The sequence below is a fragment of the Strix aluco genome, chromosome 1 (genome assembly GCF_031877795.1).
Source record: "Strix aluco isolate bStrAlu1 chromosome 1, bStrAlu1.hap1, whole genome shotgun sequence".
Lineage (NCBI taxonomy): Eukaryota > Metazoa > Chordata > Aves > Strigiformes > Strigidae > Strix > Strix aluco.
In genome coordinates, this window is record NC_133931.1 from 20,616,804 (window position 1) to 20,644,211 (window position 27,408).

Here is a 27,408-nt window from a genome sequence, read left to right on the forward strand (position 1 = left end):
ACACCTTCCCCCCCCCGCCCCGGCCTTGAAAATGGCTGAAGACAGCTTATTTCACTCTCACCGCTTCCCATTGGGCTTTCAGAAAACCAAAAATCCCCAAAAGGATGAGCAAATGCATCCTATATATACACAGTAAAGTTATTAAATGAACAGTAATAACCTGCATTTGTGCTTCTAAGTAAACTCCAACTTCTAAATAAACTCCAACTCAAGTTTATTTTTACATATATTTAGATTTATTTGCTATACATCACTGTGACCTTATAGTACTTAAAATCCATTACAGGATTTTGTTGTTGTAATAATCAGTCTTAACTCCACAAAGACAATAATACTGCTGTGGAAGACCAAAGGGGAGAAAAGCCATTTCAATTTATTTACAGTTCCTTATCTTGTAAACATTTAGTCTACACATTGTACTAAGTTCTAATAAGGATAAAGAGCTATACACAGAGACAGGAAACAAAGCCCTGTATTTCTATTCACATTGAGCATTAGCATATTATAGATGAAACATCTGCCCTTTCTCATTACCATAGCAGTAAGCTGTCTTCAAATAAGTTTTTAGAACTTTCCAAAGATGTAAATGTTTTGAAATAATATACAACTACATCTACTTAAGCCAACCCATTTGGCTTTTATTCCATTTCTAGAATAATTTAAAGTGCTATAAGCAACCCGTCAATCAACACTTTTCTATAATAACAAAACTACTTTAAACATTAATTTACAAGATAATATACAATGTTCATCTGAAATAGCTGAAATTTCAGCACAAAGTCAGTCACTGTCACACTTAACAGCAATTTTTTTGTTTTTGGTTTTTTTTTGTTTTGTTTTTGCAGAACATAGAATAAAAGCTTTGAAACAAACGGTTTTGTTGAGCTGTTATTGCCACAATGGCTTATCAATTTTCCTACAAAAGTGGACAAGAGCTACTGGAACTGTATTCTAGCCTGTCATTTTTTTTTGAGGTCACATGACAGTAAGTTTGCATATTCCACGAGTCTACTGAATTACAATATTGTCTACCTATAGTACATTATCTCATTTTAATCAGAGCTGGTGCTAACTGTAAATTTACAACATAGACCCACTCAAAAACATCAATAACTATTTTTTTCTTTGGACAGGAATAAGCTATATTCTTGGAGTTGATGTGCTACACGGCTACAACAGTATAACAGTATATATCTGACACTTTATGTTGAAGAAAGATGCATCTGTTTCTGTACTTTTAATGCCCTACTATAGCTACAAATTGTTCACCAAGTTTTGCTTGCTTTAGCCTCTTGATTTTGTGGAACTATCACATTCTTACATTCCCCTGCTATTTTGTAAGTCCTTGCCACATAGCTCAATATAGTCAGTATTTGTCCCAAACCTGCAGATCATTAACAGCATGTGCAAAACACTCTTTAATACAATCAGCATGCAGCTAGAACACATATTAACTGACTTTTTTCTAAGCATGAACAATAAACAAGACAAGTGGCACTGTTTACTTTGAGTATCTTCTAACTTCACCATATGTGTACTGGTATGTGTTAAGAAGGAATGCTAGGCTTCTCATCTCTTTGTGGCACCATATGAATTAATCCATCATTGGTCCAGACCAATCTCTGCAGTACAGCTGCCAAATACCCACACGCAGCTTTCTTCTTGTATAGGTTCAGAGAGGGCAACTTCATTCATAGACATAATTTGAATACAAAAATAATAACCTATATTCAATGAAGCAGCCCCCTAGCAGGATTGCAGAAAGGTGTGTGTGGGAAACCTGGGAGGCAACTGTAATAAGAAAATTTTGTAGGCTGCAAGGCTCAAAGTAACTAATGATAGTTTTTAGTCCACATGGTCTATATTTTGTAAAAGTGTCTACAGCTTACAAAAAGTAGGACAGTATATTACAGATGTGAGAGCATGAAAAAAAAAAAAAGGTCTGCTATTTAAAAATAACTAGATGGCCATGCCAAAAACTTACAAAAAATCAGAAAGGTAAAACAGTGTATTATATTGCTCCTCAGGATTTTTGAGCTGCACTGATTCATGTCAGGTTTGGGACAATACCCTGTAGAAATAGTTAAATACTCATTCAAAAGCCCATATTTCTATGTCTTGAATAATGAAGTCTTCTCGCTTAGAAAGTGTATGATTCCCAAATGTTTTACATGAATGACTTCTTCCATGGTAGAGATCACCATCGAGCCAAAGAGCAAACTCCCCTCTGTAAGACAGACAATGTATTAAAGCAAAAGACGGAGGGAGTAAGCATTAAACTTATGAATGTATTTTTCATTCAGAATGCAGGAACAAGGAGGAATTATAGAATTCTTTTGCAACAGAAGTACCTCATAGCTGTTGATAAACTTGAAGCTGCAAAGATTTTTTTTTTATTATTTATTATTAATTTGGGAATATCCCTCTTTCAGGTATTCTGAAATAAAAAGCTAACTAGAATTCGTCAGTTTTCAGCCCCTTCCATTTGTGTCAAGAAAAAGGCAAAACAGTGCTCTTATACGTGAGGAGAATGCTGATAATGAATAAGTGAAACATCCCAGAAGCTTATGCACTTCCATGAGGGAAAAAAAGGGGGGAGACAAAGTATAATTTCCAAAGACACTAGCATGTCTGGGGAGTACAGTTTCAATTCAAGCCTTGTCTAGTTACATATAGTTTTCACATTTACATACCTTCAGAATCATAGTATCTTGTGTCCATTCTGAGTATACCAAGACACACATGCAAATAGAGCATGCAAGGCATCATAAACTTGCAGGGCTGAAACTTGATACCATGCTATGCTAAAGACAAACCTGCTGTTTAAGTTTCCTCAACATACGACCCTAAACATCTGACATACTAAATCTTTCTTGGCTGGTAACTGTTGAATCCTGAGCTATCAAACTGAGGTCAATTTCAAGTTTTCTTTTCAAAGGAGTGCAGACATACATATTTTTAAAAGACTCTAAAGACAGAAAGAAACAATAACTTACCCTCCTCCACCAAAAGCAAGGGAGTCCATGTCCCCTTTAATGAAGAACATGTTGTCTCCTGTCCATTTGAAAACCTAATTAAAAAAAACCAACAGACTAGCAAGTTAAAATATCTGAACTTCTCATTTGGGCAGAAGGGAAACCAAACATCAATAAAGACAGACTATGGGTGGTTAGAGGCCAATTTATGAAGTTACCAAGTTTACACAGAAAATTCAGGGAATAGATACATGCAGACAAAAATTCTCTTACGTTTTATGCTATTTAAAATAAAACAGTTCCAAAAGAGGTGGTCTTTGAGCACTAGAAGTTCTACACAATGAAAAATATCAAGAAAATATGCTTAGGTTAGATGTTATGCCCTTTAAAAGGATCTAGTTTTTGTATTTTCAGACAGACACCTGGTAGAATTTAAAGTAGTAGAAAAATCTTCAGTACAATGAAAGAGTCAGGTTGAATATGTTTTTCACTATGCAAACTCTACCATTTTACTGTGTGCTTATGGATTCTGTAGAAAAACTAGTACAGTGACATTTTCTGGGCCAACTCCTAGAATTTTTCAGATTATTTACTGTTAGATTTATTCAATAAGTATTTCAATATAATGCATGGGGGAAGGGGGGGCAGCAAAAGCATACAAAGTTGTTATTACTTACCTCAAAATCTGGAGAAAAAGTGAACATAAACGTCTCCCCAGTGCCATAAAAGCCATCACTCACTTTAAATGGTTCAGATGCTAGTGCACCAAAAACCTATAAGCAAAAATATGCAGGAGAAAATACTTGAGAAAAACTACACAGCATCTGAGAATCTCTAATGATAATAATTGATACACAAAAAAAGGTTGTAAATGTTACCAGATTGGGAATTCTTTACAGGATAAGCCTTACAAGGTATCACATTTCCAAGTGCATTGATTGAGATATGGTATGGTGCTTTGTGGTACAATTTAGAAAAAAAAAGTTAAGAGGACTCTTTCTCAATAAAAAGTGAACCCAGGGTAAAAAAAAATAAAAATCAAAGGGATAAAAACTAAACTCGGGAAATTCTCAGAAACAATGTACATATATTTAAAATTTCAGATCAAAAGGTTCTGCTCCTTCATATGTAATACCTCTTCCATTTCAACTAGGCTATTTTCAGTAAGTTCCTAGCTGCAACTGAGTTATTTTTCATGTAATTTATTCATTCCAATCCAAGTAACAGGTAAGCACTGGTTATCCTGTCTTACATCTGAGAGATTTTAACTAAGCTTTTGCTGGGTAATAAGAGTATTTATAATACCCAAGAGTAAGAACATTACAACAGCTGTTAAGAAGGTCTAAGGACTGATTAATGGATTTTCTCAGGAACTAGAAAAACCAGAAAAAAAGCCCTGCATAATTATGCAAAATTAACTATACCCCATGAAGTACAACCCTCCCAAAAATCAGTATTTCTGTTGCTAGTAGGAAGCTGGCTTCAACATCTGCAAGAGCAGAGTAGATGTAAGTACCAAAGTATTCCACTAGCACTCTCTCATTTGTCTGTATGAGAAAGAAAAAAACAACCAACAAACAAAATGAAGTTTCTGTGGTTTTGTTCACATTAAACAGTGAGTTTGAGAAGCATGAGACTGATGAGCATGAGACATTAAAGCTAGTGTCCTGACTTGGATTATGTTCAGAATATAAAGTTGAAACTATTTTCTTCAGCCCATTGTTAAGAAACTCCTTGGCCATAGGTAGGTTTTCCAAGCGTTCCTTTCCATGTTTAGCTCTATAGTAGCTGTTAACATACATAAAACTAGGTAAACGTGACCTTCAGATCAGGAACTCAGAGATTATATACAGCTAAGGACTGCCCCAGCTCAATTATGAGTTCCAGTTCAGAACCACTGATAGAAAATTCCTAATTTCTCAGCAATGTTATAAGGTCCAAGAAGTGTCTTGTTCAGAAACTTCTAATTGAAATAGAAGATAGCAAGACTGCATGAAGAGTCATGGAAAGAAATGATGTGCTTATTATGAAACAAAACATCCTTCTGCCTTCAACCTTCCCCTACCTGGTTATGAGAAAAAAAATTGCTAGTCTTCTAAAGAGTATCAGGGATAATTTTCTTCAAACATCCTGACAATGCACAGACTGTCTTTTAAAACATAAACAGATAAATCATGCCAATAGCAGATGTTTTGAAATATTTTTGCCAAATACAAGCACTAATCTCTTGCAATAAACTTTTAATAATTTTGAAAAAAGTATGCACAATAGCAAATAAATTAAATTGATACAGGTAGTACTGCACATTTTAGAAGTCACTGTGGAGACCCCACTGTTACAGAGCAGAAGAGAGGTAGGACTTACAGAAGCTTCTTTATATTATTATTATCTATATTATGTATTTTTTAAGAACAAAATATCACTACACTGACAAGATACTTTACTCATGTATAAAACTGTTCCTTTACTTAAGTGAAGAGAATTACCTTTGAGCATACCCGTGACCAACATTTACACTCTAAAATCTGATTCTCTGGAGGAATTTTTAAACTTACCTGACAAAGCGAAGAAATAAAGTATCAGAGTCAGCTAAAGATGTTCACTTTCAAAGACCTGTATCAGTTTCAGATGCATTATTAAATAGCAAATTCAGTCTAAAAGCTTGAAGTTCCATGAACTGAGGTGCAAGTTTCTGTACCTCTGTTTTAGTGCAAGCTCACAGGAAAACTAGCCCAAGCCTTTTTTTGCACAGACATTTATTTCATTGAACATACAGGATCAAACACTTGCAAGACATTTCTGTTATCCCACAGTCTAAACAGCAATAACTGGCTTAAGAGAGAAAGAAACTACCATTTATGTCTTGCTTTCTGGGGAAATCAGACCAAAAATCAAGGAATTCTTTAAAGAAGAAATGTTTGTTTTCCTGTTACAGTCCAGAAGGCTTTTTTGGTTTGCCTTTTTTCCCCTCAGCGTTTGTTTTTTTTTAAAGTAGGCTTGAAATGAGTCCCCAATGTTAAGACCTACAGCTTTTTATACTTTTCTTTTTTTTAGGCCATTCCTAGTTAGATGGCCTTATAGGTCAGAGAAAGTTCAAGTGAGAGTTGACCAAATATAACATCCAGTGCAGGATTTGTAGTAAATCATGCACAGAACATTAAATGATCAAATAATCAAATAGCAGCAACAGTAGTCTTAAAAAAAAAAAAAAAGATCAGATAAGTCCATCTCAACTCTGGCATGATAGGTGAGGAATGCTCATATATATATACGGTGGAGGGGAAAGAGGAAAATGAAATTAGGAACTAAGTAGATCTGAACATTGTTATTCAACATTTGTGGAAAATCAGCTGGCTTAAACATAATCACACTCATTTACTCCAGTCCTACTAAGACTTGCAGTGTTCTCTTCCCCCATAATTTGTGAAGAACTCAAAATTTACATTACAGACAAGGCAGTTAGAACTGCTGTTTCATTTCAGGTTTAAATTAAGAGAAACAGTAGTTGTACTATTAGAAAGAATACTACTGCTAAAGTCCTTCTTCTAAAAATAGGCTTGGCTCAGTTGAAATATGTTTCAAGTGAGAGGACTTCATAGAGTGATTCAGACTAGACAATGACATTTTAGATTGATAGTAGTCAGTCATTCTAAGCTGGTACTTTGAGTATTGCTGTAAAGTCTCAGTGTGGAAAGGCTAGGAGAGGGATTCTTCTATGCATGCTCTACTTAAGTTTTGGCTAAAGGCTTTTAATATTCTTTGTAAAATCAAGTCTTCCATAAGAACTTTAAGAATTATTGGTTCATTATCCTGCAAAGACAACTGACCAAATACCAAAGCCTTAGATACTAGGTATTTGATTACCCTAACCTTCAAGTTTCTATCGAGTTGTTTAGCATATAACATTCTTTTAGGGTTTTATTTGGTAATTTCAGTGTCACAAAACCAATCATCTCCAACCCTGACTTCATACATATTTTCTGCAACAATAGAATTTGAACTTCAAAACAGTATTTCATTTTTACCTGATCTTTACTACTGGTTACACTAGCTTTAACTGTTAAGGTTAAAAATTAAAAAGATGAAAGAGTCACAAAGAACATATAATTGCTGCAGTCTACTGCCAGAGTTTGCAGAAATCAGTACTCTTTTTTTTGTTTGTTTTGTTTTCTTCCTTTTTTTGTTACTTTTGCACATGTATTCTCTAAAAAGCAGAATACGCGAGATTTTTTCCTTTTTATGATTTCAAGTGTTTGGGGCAGTAGGCTAGACTTCAGAAACTTGGGTGTTAACTTTTCTCTGTCAAACATTTTGCAAACTTCAACTGCTTAATGTATGCAGGTAATTGAACTCAGAGCATCTTTCAGGGTAAAAATCCATACTGAATTCAAATTAAGAAAGTTTGATTCATGAACAGAACAAAATAGGCTGCTGAAATACAGAAAATTCTGTGTTTAAATAACTGCATGAATATTTTCCATAGAATAGTTTGGGTTGCAATGGACCTTCAAAGGTCATCTGGTCCAAGCCCCTGCAATGAGCAGGGACACTTTCCACCAGATCAGGTTGCTCAGAGCCCCATTCAATCTGGCCTTGAATGTTTCCAAGGATGGGGCATCTACCACTTCTCTGGGCAACCTGTTCCGCTGTTTCACCACTCTCACTGTAAAACCTAGCCTAAATCTACCCTCTTTTAGTTTAAAACCATTACCCCTTGTCCTATCACAACAGGCTCTACACTAAAAAGTTTGTCCCACAGGCGTGTCAACCAGTCTCCATCTGAATATTGAGCCATTGACCACTACCCTCTGGATGCAACCATCCAACCAATTCCTCATCCTCATGACTCAGTCTTAAGTAGCTCCAGGAACTGGGATTCCACAACCTCTGTATGTACATATTCTACACTTCCATCAATAAAGCTGGGTCTTGAAAGATCAAGTTGTTGCTATAAGCAGCATTAAAAGAATCAGGCTTTACAGCAAAAGAGCTGTTATTTTAGTCCTTTGAGGTTGATGATTATAGGGTTTCTGCAGGAGATGAGATTGCTGCAGCTAGTTGTTAGGGTTAGTACCTAAAATGCCCAATTCTAGCCTCCATGTTTCATACTTTTGCAGTGTACATAATACAAACTGAAGAATGACTCATAAAACTAGATAGTCCTTGGGGTGGTTAACTGTATGAATTCCACTTCTAGACCACCACTTGTTTAGTGACTCATGTTCAGAAATTAGGTGCAAATTTTTTTAAATGGCTGTCAGAGTAGACACCTGATCTTGGTGTCTTCACTAAGAGGACCACATACCAGTAGATAGACAGACAGTCTGTAACAATTGTAACGTAGATATCTATAGATTTCTTAGGCACTTTTATTAGCGGATCTCCTAGAACTGACACCAGCAGGCAATTTAGATAGCTTCAGATTCAACTTTCAACGTTCAGCTTTTACACAAATAAAGCCTTACTTTGTGAAAGCTGGGTGTTCTGGTTGGTGGTGGTTTTAAGTAAACCTTTAAGTAAAATTGTTAATTGATTTTAAAAAGAAATCAAGATTGGAGAAGATTTTGGAAAGAAAAAGTAGGGTGAGGCTTAGCAGCCTTTAAAGAACCATATTATGAAAAGTTACAAGGTATGCTTGCTTCTTACTCAACTTATTGTCAACATCAGATAAAGGCTGTCTTCATAAACATGGAGAACAAAGAACAGGGTCTCAGAGGAAATAGCCCAGGAAATTAATTCTGGTTTGAAGGGAACATACCTCACCTGAGTATAAGACAAACCCAGTATCTTTCATAAACATAGAAGTTATAAAGTGGGCAGAACAAGGAATGCCAAAAAGGACTGAGGAGGTATGCTCAGCAAATGGCAAGAAACTATCTGGTCATAATTCTGTCATTCTTCAAAAAGACTGAATCTCATCTGGGATCTTCTCCAAACTAGATAGCTCAGAAAACAGGCAGTGATCTTGGAGCATAAAATATGAAAACACCTGGTCTCTCTTAAAACACATTCTGGAAGGGCATAAATAGTATTTATCTTAGCATATTGCTAGTAAACTATTTCTGGATATACTCTCCTATAAAAAAAATACTCAGGTTCTTTTTCAGTCATGGAAAGCAGGTTTATACGACTATCTGCCAGGAAGCTACAAGGTATTAAAGATAAATTAACCTCTTTAAAAAAATCAATAGCTTCTTTTAAAAATAGATGATCCTGATTAATTACCACCAAAGGTCACAGTAGGCTATCACTGTCTTTATTTTTCATGATGTAGATCCCTGCATCAAGAGGAGAAAGTCTCTACACTGAATTTCCATAGATTTTGAAAGCAAAGATAGTGTAAAATTAATTTTCTGCTGTCAAATGCAAAAAAATTTCTCATTAATAGCTTGAGAGACAGAACTACTGAAAACACCACTCACTACACTGGTGAAGGATTGAGCATGTAAAACTTGTCTGAACCTTTCCTTCTACAGCATATGTTGCTTGCTGAATACACATGGATTTCACTTACTCTTGTGTGGAACCTAGGTAAGACATGGCATACACTGTGAAAGATAAGTTCAGTGGCTACTTGACTCAAAAGTCCAAGGAACACTTTCACATGTTCCTGGGCATCAGCCTGTAAGTCGAGATTTGTCATTGTTTGTTTCACCAAAAAAAAAAAAATTATGACATGTCTATGAACTCCTTGTTTTGGCTGGGCAACCATGACACTTTTTGAACATGCAAGTTGAGATAGTCATATATGGAAGGTCACCTGAGTACTTTCAGCAACAGAACATTACTACATGCTGGTGGCAAGACAGCGCTACCAGAAAAGCGATGTTTTCTTTCTGGGCCAGATAATAGGTATTAGGTACTAGGAAGGTACTATTCAGGTACTAGGAAATAGGTATCTTACAAATTAATCTCGAGAAGCTAGTAAGGGAATCAGAGAAGGGAAGTTACTTAAGTACATCTGAAGAGACTGACAGGTCTGTTGAGACATCTCAAGTCTACTGAATAGTTTTAGTCTTCAAGATTAGAAAGTAAATGAAGGAAAGTTCCCTTTTAAAGAACTTCTGGGGAAAAGTGCTCTACTAGCAGAGATTTAGAAGGGATTTTACTTTTTAAGGGATCCCTAAGGCAGGAAACAGAAGGAAAAAGTTGTGACTTGAATTAGAAAACATACCCTTCATATACAATTTTCAGACCCCCTGAATGATATGAGGAGATATGAGCCCATGCTTCCTGAAAATAAAAACAGTGGTTACCAAAGTGAGACAGATAAGTGAAGTAAATGCTACAGATTTTGCAGTGGCTCTCAATTCTTCATGACTGCAGTAACTTGCTTTCATGAGTTTCAGAAAGAATCAAAAGTCTCGTGCTGCCTGTAATGTTCACCTGTTATTAGGATACTCAAGAGATGATGTTTGCTATTCAAATGGTGAGATGTGATCCACTTCCTGGAATTCATACCCCAGTCAAAGGAGAATAGAGCACAACTACAGAGACTCAAAGAACAAAAATTTACTATGCAGCAAAGATCCCGCAGCCCTCGAATGAGAGATGTTGGGCTTCAGGCACAGAATGTACTAAGACGCATTAGCCACAGCTGGCAATGACATTCCAACTCAACGAGATCTTCCAGAATCAGAAGGTTTTGGAGACCATATTTCTCATGCTTTAAGTGCATTTAAAAAAAAGAATATTAAAAGTAAATTCAGTAACTGGGTATTATGAAACTCATGCACTGTGACAGTGAACTTGCATCATTAAGGTATTTCCTAGAAATGTAGTATGTCAAAGGACTGCTTGACAGCGAAACACGTTTTTAAAAGCCTCTATGTAACTACCAAGGGGAAAACCACCTTGATACACATAATTTTCTCTCCCATGATGGACTGAAGTTTCAGCTATTCTTTTATACTCCTCAAACATTTTTGTTGATGGGTCCCCTACCTCCATGCAAACGTTTTCCTACCTGTCCATCACTGTCCTTGATAACCAACAGCACAGGTGTGTCTAATCCCAGCATAGTTCGATACAAAGTCTTCAAGCTCATGCCATGCTTTGCAGTACTGTAGACAAGAGTCCATGGATATCCAATGGTTCGTGGTGGAAGAGACTTTGTGAGCTGTTAACAAGGTAACAATAACCCTCTTTATTAAATAGCTTTGAAAATGTAAATGAAAGCTGATTATGTTCTTCTGAACTACAAGTGGCCTTAAAAGCTAGTTTAAAACTTCAGACCAACCCTAAAGTTTCACCTGCATGTTTTCTATCCCTGGTCTCTCAAGCAGGTTTATTTTCCTAGCTCTACCAGTGACCTGAAGAATAATGATTTACCAACTGAAGAACATGTGTTTGGTAAGGTCTCCAAAAGGTTTATCTGAAGACAGTAAAACCACATAGTTGTTTGTGCATAACAACACTGTCTCAGAACTGGGGAACTACATCACTTAGGTCAACAGGGGTAAAGGATGCTTGCTCTCCTGTTCCTGTGCCTTTGAATGTAATCAGCCTTGATCTAAACCTTCAATAAACACATTTAATGAAACAACTTTGGACTGAACAGCAAGAATTGCAGTGAAAGCAGTGAAAGCCAAGCTATTTTCAAGGAAAAATGAAATAAGCACGAATACAGACTAGTGTTGTCATGGTGTATTGAAAGTTATGACAAGAAAAAAGCAACAGTTTATCTACGAATAGTGTTGTGCTTATGCATTTAATATCATACAACGTCTTCCTACCGATATGTTTTACACTATGGTCATAGCGTTTGTGATACATTAATATACAATACTAAAAAGTGACATACCTTTTCAATTTGTTCTGGCTGTAGTAATTCACTGGGATCGCTAAGATTTGGCCGGAATGCTTCAGGCTCCAGGTCTGTTTTGATATTTGTTGCCTGTTTTGAATTGATATCTTCTCTTGTTGTTATCTACAAAAAGAACAACAAGAAAATAAGTATTTGCAATTCTATTAGCAAGGAAGATAAACTTTGCAGGTTTAAAATCATGCAGTTACTGATTTAGTTACGAAACTCTTTCAGAAGTTAAGAAATCCATTAGATTTGATCTGACCAAGATTTCACTGCTTCCAGTAGCAAGCCAGTATTTAAACTAACAATAAATTACAGATACCTAATCAGAAGAAAGCTATGGTTTTATGCTAAAAAAAAAAAAAGAAAAAGTCCTCATACACAGCTGAAGGACTTCAAATGCTTTTCAGAGGTCAGCTTACACAGTGCTTGCATTTTAATATTAACATAGCATTTATATTAAATGTGATTAAAAAACCCAGACAGAAAAGAAATTGAAACTTCAACGTGGACATTTCTGAGCAGTTTCTGAATCAATACTCTTTTAGAGTACTTGTGACAGTTTTCAGATATGCAGTAGACATGTGGAAAGACTGCTGTCAAGTATTTTGAGTAAAGCATCTGAACGGAGCCCTAAGAATATTGCTGCTCCATAAGCTGATCTGCTGCAGTACTTACGGGAACCACAAAAGAAAGAACTGAGAGGGTGGGGAGGGAAAAGCTGCTGCGTAGTGAGCTTTGTCGTCTGGCAAAGATGCACTATGCATGAAGATCCTGTAAAATAACTGCCCCATACATCTACCCTATTGAGTTGTAAATCACCATTCAGTGGAGGTGGCAGAAGGCCACAAAACTCCTCATCAAATATTACACTTCACAACAGCTGCTCACCCCAGTCCACATTCATTGGCACTTTAGCTTGAAAGTGACACTGCTGAGAACTAGACTAGCTGAGACACAAACAGGTTTCCTTCTATAAATCTTGCTGCAGGGATAGTTAAAACTTGCTGTGGGGATAGTGAAATCTGACAAGAAGAGCAGGAAAAAGTGAAGGAAGTTTGTAACTTAAGCCACTGCAGCAAGACTAAAGATGTTGAGAGATTTGCTAAAAAAAAAAAAATCTTAACAAGTATGAGTGCATCTGAATAATTTAACAGCCTGAATCAAGTTTGAGTGAAAGTCAGATTGTCCAAATTATTTAAAGCCTGAATCCTTAGAATTTCAAGAAAATACCTGACAACTCCAGAATAACAAGTGTTTGCTACATACCTTATACTATAAACATACAGGACAACTCTGGTACTTCACATACCACCATGATAAACATTGCCAAGCTTTTGCAGAGAGAGCTTTCTTAGTTAATGAAAGAAAAGCTAAATCAAAGAAAACTCTGAAATACAGATAAAACTATTTAAACAGATACAGCCATCTGAGCCAAAAAAAAAAAGATAACCCTTTCCTCTCCCTTAAGAACTATGAAAAAAGGTACTATCACAAACACCTGCTACTTAAAAATAGGTTTATAAAGTCAAAGTTATCAAAGTACAATATTAATTCATAACTCAAGAAAAGGTGTGCTTAAAGAAAGTATCAAACAAGCAAAAAGCTCAAAGCTTCCATTTTTCGATGGAAGGTAACAATTTCCAATGCAAACTATGCACTAATTGCCATATCACAACAAAAAAAAAGCATTTATCCACACAGTTTCATGTACAAAAAGATGACCTACAGCCTGCATTACAGAGTGTTATTTATGAAACATATTATTTGGTAATCCAACTCTTTTCCACCTTAAATGCCTTTCATCCATCATATACTACTGCTTCAACTCCATAGAAGTTCAGCATTCTACAAGTGTACAGCAGAAAGCTTATTCCCTTTGCTGTTCTTTAATTCTGATTAAAGTGCACCATGCAAAACATGGATTGAAGCAGTGGGAGGGGGTTGTGGACTGCTTTTTTTTTTTGTTGGCTGGATTTTTTGCCTTTTTAAATTTATTGTTGTTACAGGAAAGCAACTTTCTTCTAGGAAAAACACTGCTTTGTAGAAGTGGACAGAGGCATGTGTCTGGTCAAAGCTATCTGTTTGACAGAACGCAGTGTAGTTTTGAAACTTGCAAATTTATTTCCCGCTAAACTCTGACAGAGCAGACTGACCTGTAGTCAGATTCCAGGAGCCTGCATGGCAGTTACTAACCTCAGAGTCTACACCACACACACTTAAATCATCTCAGAGCAGAGAGTATATAGGTTCCAGCCCATCACATCAGATTTTTCAAGTCAGCCTAAACATTGAGTTTGGGCATTCCAGTCGAAAGGTATTTCAAAAAAGCTCTTCCACTTCTAGGATATTAGTGCAAGGATTCTCCACCACCACCTGCCTAAACCAGAATTGTTTTGTTCTTAAGTGGGAATGAAATATTTTTTTGGCAAAACTTCTGATTTTGCCATAGAAGTAGAACTGCAACTTTTGGGTTCATCCTCATTATTAATTTATATAACTGTACTACTTACAAAACATTTCAAAAGCAATTAATTACTGATTATTAAATAAACAGAAATGAAAGAGTTAAGAAAATATTTTCTTATGTGCAATTACATAATAAGTGAAAAAACGCAAGATCAAAGTAAAAAAAAAAACAGAACTGAAACTTCTTACAGTTTCAGCAGCCAATTACTACAGGAAAACAAAATACTCAATGCTTCTAAGGAGATCTGAGCTATGCTTTCCATCAGTAAGTTATGTATGATGTACACAGCAGCTTACAATTTAATAAGTGTCAAGGAACTAAGAAACACCTAAAGAGAATGCAAATATCAGTTTAAGTCCCTATCAGTAAACCTTCAAAAATCTGAAGTACTGTTTTCAAGACAGACAGTTCCATTACCATCTCCATGTGATGACCTTTGCTGTGTCAAACTGCCTCAGTTACCTGCTTGCATAACAGGAAAAATACTTACCTATTCCACAGAAGGTGTGAAGCTTCATACTTGCCAAGTACTGTGAGATTCTTGATGAAAGATTCCTATATAAAATTAAACACCCATGCAACAAGGTTTTGTATTCTTCACCTGGTTTGCATTCTTTTTAGGAAAGCTTCTATCTAACACAACACACCAGTCTAAAGTGGAAGTTAAAACACATCACTCCAAGTCAAGCAGTACTGAGAACAAGTTTTCAAATTTTGACAGAAAATTCCTGTTTGAAAAAGTTGGAAGTAATAATTCCATCATAAAATCACCGATTCCATCATAGCATTGCATAGTTAAATACATCCAAAACAAAGGAATTTTCTGCTGGCTCCTTGTAGTGCTGTAGACATGACAAACCCACTGAGTGTGGGACTTGCCCTGATCAAAAGACACTACAAAGAAAGATGTTTTAGTATCTGGAGACGGGGTTTAAACTACTGAAGAGGGCACCTGGAGACGTCTGCAGAGTGTGCGCAGTTCTTCGCTATTTAGAGCATCGATCCTGCGGTGATACTCAGCCACTGACACTACCTGAATATGGAGACAGGAAGACAATAATTCCACTGACAGTTGAAGAAAGTAAAAAGGCACAAAAGAAAAAAGTGGAGGAGAGTAATGAAGGGAAAATGTGCAATGATAACAAACAAGAAGTGCTAAAAGATGTTTGTTTCTGCAAGGACAGTGCGTATGTTGGTGATTTTAGACATATGAGTAGACACAGCAGAATTACAAATTAAACACTAATGGCGCTAGCAGTCAGATACATCTCACTGCTCTAGGATGAATATAGAACTGATATAGGAGTGCATAAAGTTACCAGCATCAGGATGCTAAATTAGAAGTCAATCTGAGTTGCATGCTTTAAATCCAAACTCTTCAGCCCAAAGTCCTCAAACACTTTTTACACCCAGATTAGTGAATCCTGTGAACCTGGTTTGCTTTCCTGGATAAAGACTAGATGCAAACCTCAGGCTTCTCAGTAGGTTCTGACTTTATCTGGCAGCAAAGATACAGTTAAAGACGAGGTAGCAGGACTAAAGTTTAGTAACTCCCCAATACCATCTCACAATATCTTTATCCTGGACTTTCTATTCACCTCCAAAGCTTCAGGAGCTGCTCATCTGTCAACACATTCACTCCAAATGGCACCTCCATTTTAGCAGGTGTACAGCCAGAAAGCCTTTATTGAGAAAGCTCTAGAACATGCTGCCCTGGTGCAACAAGCTGGCTAAAGGACTACAACAGTCATTTTGATGTAACTACAGCAAATAATGTGATTTTGAGAATGACTCAAAATCATCATTTGTATGAAAGCATCTTAAAACAGCTGGTGGAGAGATTAAATGGATGTCCCATGTAATAAGAGTGTATTAAAAACTTCCAGAGCCTACCACAGTGCAAAGGAAGATAACCACAAGTCCAGCAGCTCCCCATCTACCTGTCCCTACTACAAGGAGTTTGGCCAGATACTCGCCACTGTCCTGAGTACAGAGCCCACAGTCATGCATGACTGGCTCTTGAGCAGCGATGGTTCACTCTACCCCATGCAACTGCAAGGCAAGGAAAAAGGAATACTTGTGACATCCAGTTTTATTACTGAATAATCAGTAATTACTAGCACTCAATTTATTTTTCACGATTTTCTACCGTTCTCTTAAATATCAAGAAAATTGTTGTAAATTGTATTGGTTTGTATATTCTCAGAGTCAAGCAGGTATAGGCAAAGCTTTAACAGTATTCCACTCAAGTATGTAAGTGACACTGTAGTTTTATTTTTATTTGTTATGGTAGTTCATTGCAAATGACATTGTTTACACCAGCACCTTATGAATGTAATCCTGAAAAGCAATAATGTGAGGACCCTTTAGCCTTGCACTCCTGTAAGCTCAGCTCCTATAAGATGAGAGGCAGTAGTTAACTTACAATAGGCCATAAATGTGTGGTTACTTTATCATCCTCGACACCATTATATAGTTGCTGTTTCACATACTGGAATGTAGACAATGTTATAGGCAACGCCATCTTGCCTTCGACCTCTCAAACGCATACCCTATCACCATCCTGCACCTAGGAACTGCTGATCAACCCTTCTGCTCAGTGATCAAGATCTGACACACCTTTTCACATACCATTGGGGGTGACTGCATCCTCAGAACAGCATGCACAAGGTACTTTGATAAATTTCTTACCTGAGAGAAACATGAATACTTATCCAGGTATGTACACAATAATAGCGCCTTGGCATCCTGAATCTGTTGCACACCGTCACAGTACACCTTTACATCTGTTTTGTGAACAAAAGCCTGCATAGTGGCAGACCATTGGTATGCAATGACAAACAGCATAAATAGCACGTCACAGAATGTCAAACTATCAACAGGAAAACTAAGGGCAAGGAATCCACCCTCTCAAACCCAGTGTTTATTTTATGTATATAGTCCATACTAAATTCCGTGAGTAAACCACAAGACAAACTGTCTCAAGGTTATTCACTGCCCTGGTTTTGGCCAGGATGGAGTTAACTTTCCTCGGGCTGAGAGGGAGCACAGCTAGAGGGCTGGTCCCGATCGATCACTGGAGTGTTCCATACCATGTGACTCCACGCTCAGTGTATACAGGCAGACACGGGCTCTCTGGCTCGCGCTCTTTTCGGCGTGGCGGGACCTTCCTAGTGCGGTGGGATCGCTGCTGGGGGGGGCGGGCTGCGTACCTGCCGCCGCACTCAGTAAGCCACTGCTGCATTTTACCCATTTTGGGTTCACATTTGTCAGTTGTTCCTTGTTACTACTAGTAAATTCTTTTTCTTATATTCAACCTATGAATTTTCTTCTTTTTGTCCCTCCCCTATTTCGCCGGGGAGGGGGGAGATGAACAGCTGGCCACGTCGTGATTGGCTGCCAGCTGGGTTCAAACCGCAACATTCACTCATCACAAGTAGGCTTTTAAATGAGTACATTAAGATACCTCAACAGTTCAGCTACTGTACCTGACCTTCTAGAAAATGCTTACAGTTTAGGTCAATATGATTTTTGCTCTGCAGTGGACAAGGTTATGTACTTCAGGATTCTGTAGCTCAGTTAATCATGAAGTCATGTATGTCTAAGCCTACTAGCAACTACCTAACTACCTTCTACAACTTCATTCAGGAATTGATCAAGATGTATCTTGAAAACAGCTAGCATTTTGTCCCTGCAAGGCTTGAGAGGGCTGTTTTGAAAGATTAGTACTATCATTAGTTAGAAGGTTATTCAGTTTTATAACCTGGTTTAAATACATAGTCTGCTTATGCTGTTTCCTCTTCCATCAAGAGTTCTTTATTTTCCTTCCTTGTAGTGACATTCATTCTCTATTCTATTTCACCAAGCTAAATAAACCAGAGATTTTCTTCCCTTCACCCCCCTGCCCCTACATCAGCTGTCTTCTGATCATTCCAGGAGCTACTTGCTAACTCATTCCACTTTGAACTTTCATTCTTAAACATAGAACTTCATTAGTTTTTCCCACAGTATTAAAATTCCTTCAAAGCAAGGTCTTTCATTCATGAAAGACAAATGCAGATTTGTATGCATCATACTGGACTGTGGTTTTCAGTACTGAATGTTTCTTTGTAATAAAATTCTTTCATTTTTGAGCAGGTAACGGTGGATGCCATTTATCTGTATTTCACCAAAGCTTTTGATTCCATCTTATGCCTTGCAATCAAATCACTTATGTGTCAAACGAGTGAAGAACAAGCCTGAAAAACTGGCTGGATCATGGGGCTCAAAGAGTTGATATTATTTATAGTTAAGGACTGGAACAGGTTTCCCTGGGAGGCTGCAGAATCTCCATCCTTAGAGGCTTTTAAAGTTTCACTGAACAAGGTCCTGAGCCAACCTGGACAAGTTCTCACATTAAGTCCTTAAGGTATAGGACAAGGCTTTCCAAATTCCAATACAGTCCATGTCCTTACACAGAAACTGCCAAAATTGTAGCGACTCAAGTATTCTGCCCAGAATAAAAGTGCAGGAGTTTGCTATGTGCTTTATTTACTGTGCTATCTTCACTATGCCATAGCACATCCAGCTTACTTGATACCCAAAGCTACTTTTTGAGAATCACGAAGTGTTCCTGAAGGACCCCTCTGTTCTCTCTCTAGTTATTTTCTGCTTCAAAAAGAATGCAGGAGGAAAGAAGAACATCTAAACCTCTTATGGTTAATCTGGGCAATGGTTGGAATAAATCAGGACATGTATAGCCAGGAGATTAGTGTGCTTCAGGGCAAAAGTTATTCTGGTTAAGGACTTGGAACAGTCTCCCACAGGACAATTCCAAGGGCTAATCAAGTTTGAAATAGTGTGGGATATACCCTTAGAGATCTAATACTACCTGCTGTATTCATAATGAGAAAACATGGGATAAGTCACATGACTCTTGTAGTGTGAATGCCTTTCAGCTTGACTCTCCACACCATGTATATGTGAGTTAACCACTTAGAACACACAACAGTTTTAATATTTAATGCAGTAAGTCAAACTGAGAGTTTGCATGATTCAACCAATCAAGAGGCTTAGGATTTTCCTTTTGGAGAAACTCATCCTTCTAAACCTTGTTTTTCTGAAAGTATGTCAGAGTACCTAACTCTTGCAAGCTATGCTGGTATACACAGGGAGCAAAACAGAAATCAAAACTCCTAACACGGAACATGAAAACGCAGTTACAATTGTTTGAATATCCACAAAGGACAGTTTGCCACACAGACGGTGACACATCAGCCCTTTCAGCTACTGGTCATATCAATCTGCTATACCCAGCTGTAAACATGAAAACTGTTTACACCAGAGGCATTTCTCTGTCAGTTTAACAAAGCCAAAGACACTCACCTAATGCATGTTTGCTAACAGGGTGGTGTAACTGCTGCCCTCAAACCAAGTACAGCTAAACTTTCAGTGTTAACAAGTAGCTGAAACTGTCTCCCTGGAGAAAGGGAGGGTCTTAGAGCTTAGTCCTTAGAACACTGTTCACTTAGAACAGTGCTTTTAAAGACAAGAATGGAGAAAGCATAATAGTATCAATGGTTCTCTTCAACATAGGTTATCTATACTCTCATGATTAACTGAATAGGAAATAAATATTAAAGAGAATGAAAGCTGAACAACTTTACTTTGAATCTTAATACATCTGTGTAAGATCAGGTGAACTGCAAGCTTCATGAACATAACTTATTGAGTCAAAAAAGAGATTCACCTTTAAAGTTCCAGAATATTTAATGGAAAAAATAAATGCCAATGTAATTTTATCAGGCCATTTACAAAGTTACTCCAAAATATCAGTCCATCTCCAATTTATCAGTAAATGGGGAGGGGGAAGAAAGGATCAAACCTTTTCTAAAGGCTATAAGTATCTTCTAATGAAAATAAGAGGTGCATTTGTGAACTGAATGCCATTATGAATATTTTAAAAGAAAACATTAACTTTGTTTTTCAGACAAATTTAGTTTCCTCCCAAAATGTTAGACACTGCTTGAGAGAAAGCAATATTGAAGCAGTCTTCTCCATCACAAATACAATTATTTGGAACACACTGATTACATTACAACAATGCATTAATACATGAGGTTTAGCACATCAGAAAAGCAGTTATAGAGGTATCATTCTGAAAAAAAGTCAGACTAATTTGATTTGATTAATTTTTAATGAGTGTGGCTGCAAAGCTAACCATTTTCTGCCTGGTGTGGTTTTCAGCCAGTTCAGCTCCCTGTTACTCTACTGGTGACAATGAAGGGATGTTACAAGAGCTAGACATTTTAAGCATAGGAGAGGGAGCAGAGAATCACAGCAGTCTCCTGAATTTGCTGGCACCATGGTACTTTCTCTATTTCAATACCTTTAAAACTGGCCATCTCAGAACTGTTCTGCACACCAAAGTGTTTTCCTGAGCAGGGACAGAAGAGCCTAGTGCTTACATGACAGCAACATTCTCCCTGTGACCAGTATTGTCTCCATAGCTTTGCAGAATGGACTGTTAAGTATCTGTCTCAAAGTGCTCTCAATCCACAGCAACTCTACCAAGCTGTAATTAAGATATACTGAAGATAAATTAAAATATCTGCAATAATCAGAATTAATAAATGAACTCGAGAAGGCAATCAAAGCCTGCAGCACATGGAAAGTGTTACACCAAGTCTGGAAGCCTTTATAATAAGCAATTTTTTCAAGATATGAGAAATCACTAATTTGAGAGATATGATAACAGCAAGAGAACTAAATTTAACATGGCAACCATTAAACAAAGTTTAGGGTGTTTGTGCAAAGAACTAAGAATTAGATTTATGCAAATTACTTTCTTAAAGAAGCAGGTCAGGGAACTTGACTCATTTTGTCCAAAGAAAAGAAAGATCTGTAGCGGCATTACAAATAAAACCCAGTTCTCTTGCAAAACAATTTAAGGAAGTTTTAGCACTAACAAGCAGAGAAACCAGAGGTTCAGCGGCTGAAACCACAGCACCTGGTGCCTGATCTCAAGCTGCCACTCCAGCAGAAGGCAGGCTGAGTAAGGTTACATCTCAGTTCTGACAGTGCCATGCAGAGATGCTCTCAGGTACGTCAAGAAGGTGCTGTATATGCATAGAAGTAAGCAACTGAATCACAGCCCAGTATGGAAATGTTTATCTCTTATTTTAATAAGAAAAAGGATCAACTAAGGATCAACTTCAGATTGCACAGAGCATTAAAAACATACAGAGAAAATATAAGCCTCTACTGTACTTTAATTGTATTTGTAGTGAGGCTTAATATTTCACAATCATTAAAAAATGTAAACAACGTAAGACCTAATAATTAAATGAAAGATCTAGTCAAGGTATGATGCATAAACCCCTTAATTATTTAGGGGAGTTGGTACGGCAAGTATCTGTCATCAAGGAAAGGTTCTAGGCTTAGTGATCAGTGTAAGAAAGTACTGGACTGCACTCTGCTTTTTTAATTTTAAAGAGACTCAGATCATCAGCTCACTCTATCACTCTAAAACAAAACTTAGTATGGAAAGCTGACTTTAAAAAGATCTTTGTAGCAGTATTATTGGATTGATGCAACCTTGCAGTTCTGACATCCACAGGGATGAAGTACTGAATTCTCATCTTTCACATGAAAGCCTCTATTATTGTATCTCCATAATAACCAAAAAACTACAACCATTAGCTTACCAACCACAGTTAACCAATAAATCAAGAACCTCAGAAGTTGTGCAAGTCTCAAATCATTCAAGCTATTAAAATCAACACTACTTTAATCCCCTTTGCATAATATCTTAAGAACATAAAAGCCAAAGAGAAGTTTTCACTGGTTTTGTCCCCTTTGGCTACACTGCCTAGGGAAGCTCTGCAAAGCATTCGGCAAGCATTCCCAAAGAAGGCAATCCACCTTTTGTTCTCCTGCATTGTCTGATGTCTTTTGTCTAGAGTGCTTTGACAGAAAGAATGGTTGCCTGCATTTTTGACATTCTCAAAACTTACTGGCATCTCTTGTGTTGCAGCACAATAAAGAGACACAGCAAATATCAAACAGATTTACTAAACAAAGTGGGAAGCCAACATTACTGGCTTTTTGAAGGGAGAGCATAATGTACTGGTTAGTCACCAAAATTTTGATCTCTTATCCTGGGTACTGAACCCCAATAATGCTCAGCCCAAATTTACTTTATCACCATGAAAATAACAAAGGCCTTTCAGGTAAATAATCCAGGGCAATTTAGTTGCTTCAAGCAAGCATTCTTGTTTTAAAGCACTCCACTTGGTCCAGCAATTATGTTATTTCATGTCAGATGGGTTTTCATCCAGATTTCAGAACCACTAACAAAACATTTAGTTAAAAACCTGTACTTTGTATGTGCTGCCAGTCTCTTTAATATGCTTCCCGCTTTTGTCTTGCATAACACAGAAGTAATGGTACCAATACTGCTTCCCTCTTTTCTGTAAGGAGGCTACAATTGGACATTAGCTTTATAATCATTCATTGAAGGGAAAAAACCAACTTCAAGAATAGAGCATGCCTTGTCGACATAGCAACATTTTAAAAATACTCCCATCTGTAGATATTTCTATGCTCTTTTTTCTGATTTGACTTGTTTTACACATTAAAATAACCCGTTCTCTACCTCTCTCACAGCAGAATCCCATGCAGTCTTTTTCAGTTCAACCTCCCCTTAAGAGCTGATAACTACTGCTTTTATTAGCATAGCTGGACTCTGGCTAAAATGAAGTGTTGGTCCCAAGGGAAACAATTGTAACAAGGGATACTACTACTTTTTTAATTAGCTGGGCAAGATATATAGGTATATCCACATATATAGATATATATTAAAGAACACATTCTTGGTAAACTTCAGATACCTTTTACACTGCTAGTGTATGCTCAAATAACATTTGAGTTAATTTAGGAATTACATCTCCATTCTACAATCCACTGCCACAGAGGAAAATTAAGAGTCTATTATTTAAAATAATATTCGGTTAGTTAGGAACCCACATTTGTTGCCATGTGACAATTTCATATTCTGCAAGTAACCTGGCTACAAATAAAGATGAAAATAAAAACCAACTAAACAGCACCTCTGAAAGAAGTATGCACCAAAACCCAGAGATCTGTAGCTCTTAAAAAGACAGTAAAAAGCCTGTTGCAGGCAGAGTCTGCATGAAAAATATCTTCCAGAGCTACCAGCTGGTAAAAGCACAAGTATATTGTCAAGACCACTTCCTCCCTATCCCCAAGATGTTACCGGTTTGCAAGTCTCACCGAGAACCATTTCCCTTTACATACTACTACAAATTTAAGTCTTTTTGGGGAAAACAACCACAGCTATTTTCATGAATCTAATAAACTGTAGAAACAGTGGTATTTGTTCTCCCCTTCATTATAAATGTGAGAGTGGGACTACAGCATACTCATTTCTATCAGTTCAGAAGTATTATCACACCTTCAAATGGTTGAATGACTTCTGAGAAGGTATAATCAAATGGTAACTCAAGAGATTTACACTTTTCTAATTAAATGCCAGTGCAAACTACTGTTCATGGTATTTAGCTATAAATCACATTTTTATTGAAAAAAATGCGTTACTCCAAAGGAAAAAAGAAAACAGAAACACCACCCTAAAACTGCTGAGCCCCTTAATACTCAAAGTAGTTTCTCTTATCTAATTCCAATGGAATACCAGCAATTAGGTTATGCACCTAAAAGTAATGAAAATTTGAGACTTAGTATTCTGTTTACACATTCAAAATTTAAACTTCCAGAAACTGTCTCTGCACCACAAATTTACAAGAATGCAATAACAGAAATTAACATACTACACTGAAAATTACCAGAGCATATTTATGATTAATTGGCTGGTGCTTTCTTCCCTTCTTCCCATACCAGAGACGAGACATTTCCCTTCTAAAAATAAAATGAAACTAACAAAGAAATTTAAAAAGAAAAAATCATTCAAGGCTGTTTGAAAGCATTCTCTGTACCTGCTGTCAGTTCCAGGCACAGGCAGAGCCCCACGACGGTGACAGGATAGTTTGCTAGATGCACACATTTGACTGACATGGCAGGGAACAAATGAACGAGTGTACAGTGGGGGGATGTATCGCAAATGATGACGGTACAGAAGAAGGAAGGTTTCCTGTATTCAAGTGTGGTTGCAGAACACTAGTTTGTTAAAAAGGCTAAAATATTTAAAGATACAGAACGACTTCATTTTTCTTACACAATACTGAAGAACATGAAAAAAATCCCCAAGAACGCTTGCAATATTCTGTTACACTATAACTGTTCATAAACAAATTCTAATGGTAACAAATTTGCACTCAGTATTAAAACAATAGTTTGTCTTATTGTTAAGAACTGCATATAAACCCTGTCAGTTATTTATTTGTTAGAGTCCAGAACCAGTTAAAGCGGTCAGTGAAGTTTTTTAGGAAATAATCTTTTGAAAAAAGGTTTTAAAGCATTCAGGAACTGTTAGCCTCGCAGCATTTCCAGTTTTGCAAGCTACAAGAAGAAAATGACTCCTTCTGTCTGTAAGCTAAACTTGCTGTATAGGTTAAATGCTAGTCCCAGCAATAAAGTATTTTTGGAAACATGACTTAATTTTTTTTCTTAAGGAAGGATGTTTATTTAAACAGGCATGTGCAACAGTAACACACACAGCAACCCTTTGAGAATTTCCTTGTAGTAGCACTTGAAGGCTTCCTCCCGCCTCCTCCAAATACACTCACTGCTCTGAGTTCTGGGTGAAAGTATTACATAGTCCAGGGCACAGCAGGCAGCATCACAACAACGTTAAAATATTGCTCACTCGTGCTGTTGCACCATGACCTAAAAGCCAAGATGCCCAAGCAGAGAAAACCAGTACCAGAACTTGTACTTAACTATACTGCAGACTGCACTGGAACGTTTCACACTGGATTAGTATTTAACTCAACGTAATTCAGATGGATTAAATGTGGTTTGGTTTTTTTTTTTTTCAGTAACGCCTTTCTCAGGAGCTAGTAGCTCTAAAAATCAATTTGTTCCAATTTATGAGAATTAAGGTGGTGAGTGAGAACATTTTTATCACTGGGACATTGAAAGCTTGGATTTAGAAAACTCAAATATACAATAATACACCATTTGACTGTGCATCTAGTGTAAGATTCAAACAATAAACCATATGCCCATTTATTATTTTTTTAATATAAGAAGCAAGCTAATACTGAGGTAAAACAAGAACAAAAAAGTTAGCCACCCTAAAATGCTTTCAAATGAGACAATCACAATCAGTATTAAAATTAAAATACAAGCTACAGCCTCCTCAACTACTGCTCTTAAGTCTGCTAAATCTTAAAGGCATGGAGAGTATGCAGAAAAACTATTTCAAACTATCTCTGGACATGCGACTTCTAAGCCAAAAAGCAAAAGCGCGACTAGTTCCCCCACAGCCTATTTTAGCAGTCTTCCCCTCCCGCCCCTGAAAAAACATTTCTCCCTAACACTAGCCAACACACTGTTTCTCCAAAACTAGGGGAGGAAGAAAAGAATCTGAGCCATCACACAATTTCTTATTCTAGAACATTTGATCTTAAACAATTCAATCAGCTCACTTGGAAGTTTTAGCTTCTCTCTAAGTAAAACTCGCTCCTTCCAGAGCTTCTCAAAAGGATTTTAAAAAACTTGCTCAAAAGAAGTGATAGCAATAAACTACTTTTCACTTAATTACAGTTGCAAAGTTTAATAGGAACAAAAGCACTAGTAACTCTCTTTAACAGACCTCCTACCAGTCTGTTTTGATGTTCAGTCTTCCAGCAGCAGCAACTCCCACCAGCTGGTAACTGCCCTGCAGCTGGGAGCATCTGCTGGAGGGAGAGGGCGGGTTGAAAGCAGGTCAGGAGAGCCTGAGCATCATCATGAAGCAGTGCAGTCATAAACGAACTTTCTCTTGTGACCTCCACTCCAGCCCTTTAACAGTCTTTTTTCCAAATTGGTAGAAGATAAATTTCTATTAGCCAGAAAAAGAAGCCCCCACAAGAAGCTTGACCCCAGGAGCATCTCTTAATAAACTGCCCTTTTATCATTTTGTGCATTTATGGGTTATACTAGTGATCTGTTAATTTGAATCAGAACCTCGTATCTTACTGCTAATTAATATATGCCTTGCCATAAAAGTTCTTAATTAGAAAGGTTCTAGAAAGGAGTACCAGATCAAACCTGACATACATGCAGAACAGCAGCAAACACTTTAGAGCATCCACCTATTTGCTACCCAGCCAGAGCAAAACAAAATTTATCTAATTACACTGAATGATAATCTTGTTATTGTCATTGTTAGTTTGCAACCAAGCTAAATATCTCTACACAATCGATGTTCAAGGCAGAAGCACGCAGTCCTTTCAGTAACTGTTATTCATTATATTTTTTCTAATAATCTGTCTTAAAAAATATTAAAGTAGCAATAGAGTACCCACAAATAAACGTACAGTGTATGAAATGTCTTATTTCCACTCCAATTATCTAGTTTACACCTTTTGCCATACCAGCTTTAAAGTTATCAGCTGACAAGATCTCATAACCTATAAACAGGATAGTAAGTATGATAACACTCTAAACTTGAGTATGAAGACTGGATGATGAGTGTGAAAGAACATCTTTACAGTTTGATTAGATGGCATTATTCTGTTTCACCTAGTAGGTAACACAATGTTCTGATACAGCAACAGAAAAGTTGCAATGTTGAATTTTACAACCCCTATATTTAACTTGTGTGCTTTTTGAGCAATATTAGATTAGTAAAAAGTAATTTAATTTGCCTGCTCCTTCCCTCTTAAGGGAGGGAGGTTAGCCCAGAGAGATGCCAAAGGAGCATAAGTACTCAGTTTATTTGGAACTTGCTGTTGATTCCACACGAAGCAGCCATGCAGGTAACCAGGTTTCATGATGAAGTCACAAATGTGGTGCACTGAAGATAAGCATCCGCAAGCATCTCCTGACAAGACTATATATGAGGCATATGTATAAAGTAAGATTATTCTCAGAATTTAATACTCCAATTTCAGAAGCAGCCCCAAAAATTCAGAGAAACATAAATCACAGGAAGAAGACTGTGTAACCCAAATGCCTCAGTGCAATCCATAAGCCATTTACATTTTTGACTG

At 37.0% G+C, this 27,408-nt stretch overlaps 1 protein-coding gene across 12 annotated transcripts in view; it reads right to left on the reverse strand.

Annotated features, from left to right (window-relative positions):
• Positions 1-213: 213 nt before the first annotated feature.
• The window catches only part of OXR1 (oxidation resistance 1), a 297,931-nt gene continuing 270,736 nt past the window's right edge, over positions 214-27,408 (reverse strand). For 8 of the 12 annotated variants that reach the window (XM_074810861.1, XM_074810964.1, XM_074810934.1 and 5 more), the window contains 6 exons: positions 15,207-15,287; positions 11,779-11,904; positions 10,942-11,094; positions 3,653-3,748; positions 2,997-3,070; positions 214-2,227 (listed from right to left, as the gene is read on the reverse strand). In XM_074810861.1, coding sequence (XP_074666962.1) covers positions 2,092-2,227; positions 2,997-3,070; positions 3,653-3,748; positions 10,942-11,094; positions 11,779-11,904; positions 15,207-15,287 — 666 coding nt within the window. In that variant the 3' untranslated portion in view covers positions 214-2,091. Of the gene's footprint in view, positions 2,228-2,996; positions 3,071-3,652; positions 3,749-10,941; positions 11,095-11,778; positions 11,905-15,206; positions 15,288-24,096; positions 24,236-27,408 lie in introns of those variants that run through there. The other 4 variants (XM_074811420.1, XM_074811038.1, XM_074811483.1 and 1 more) reach the window with 3 other exon arrangements.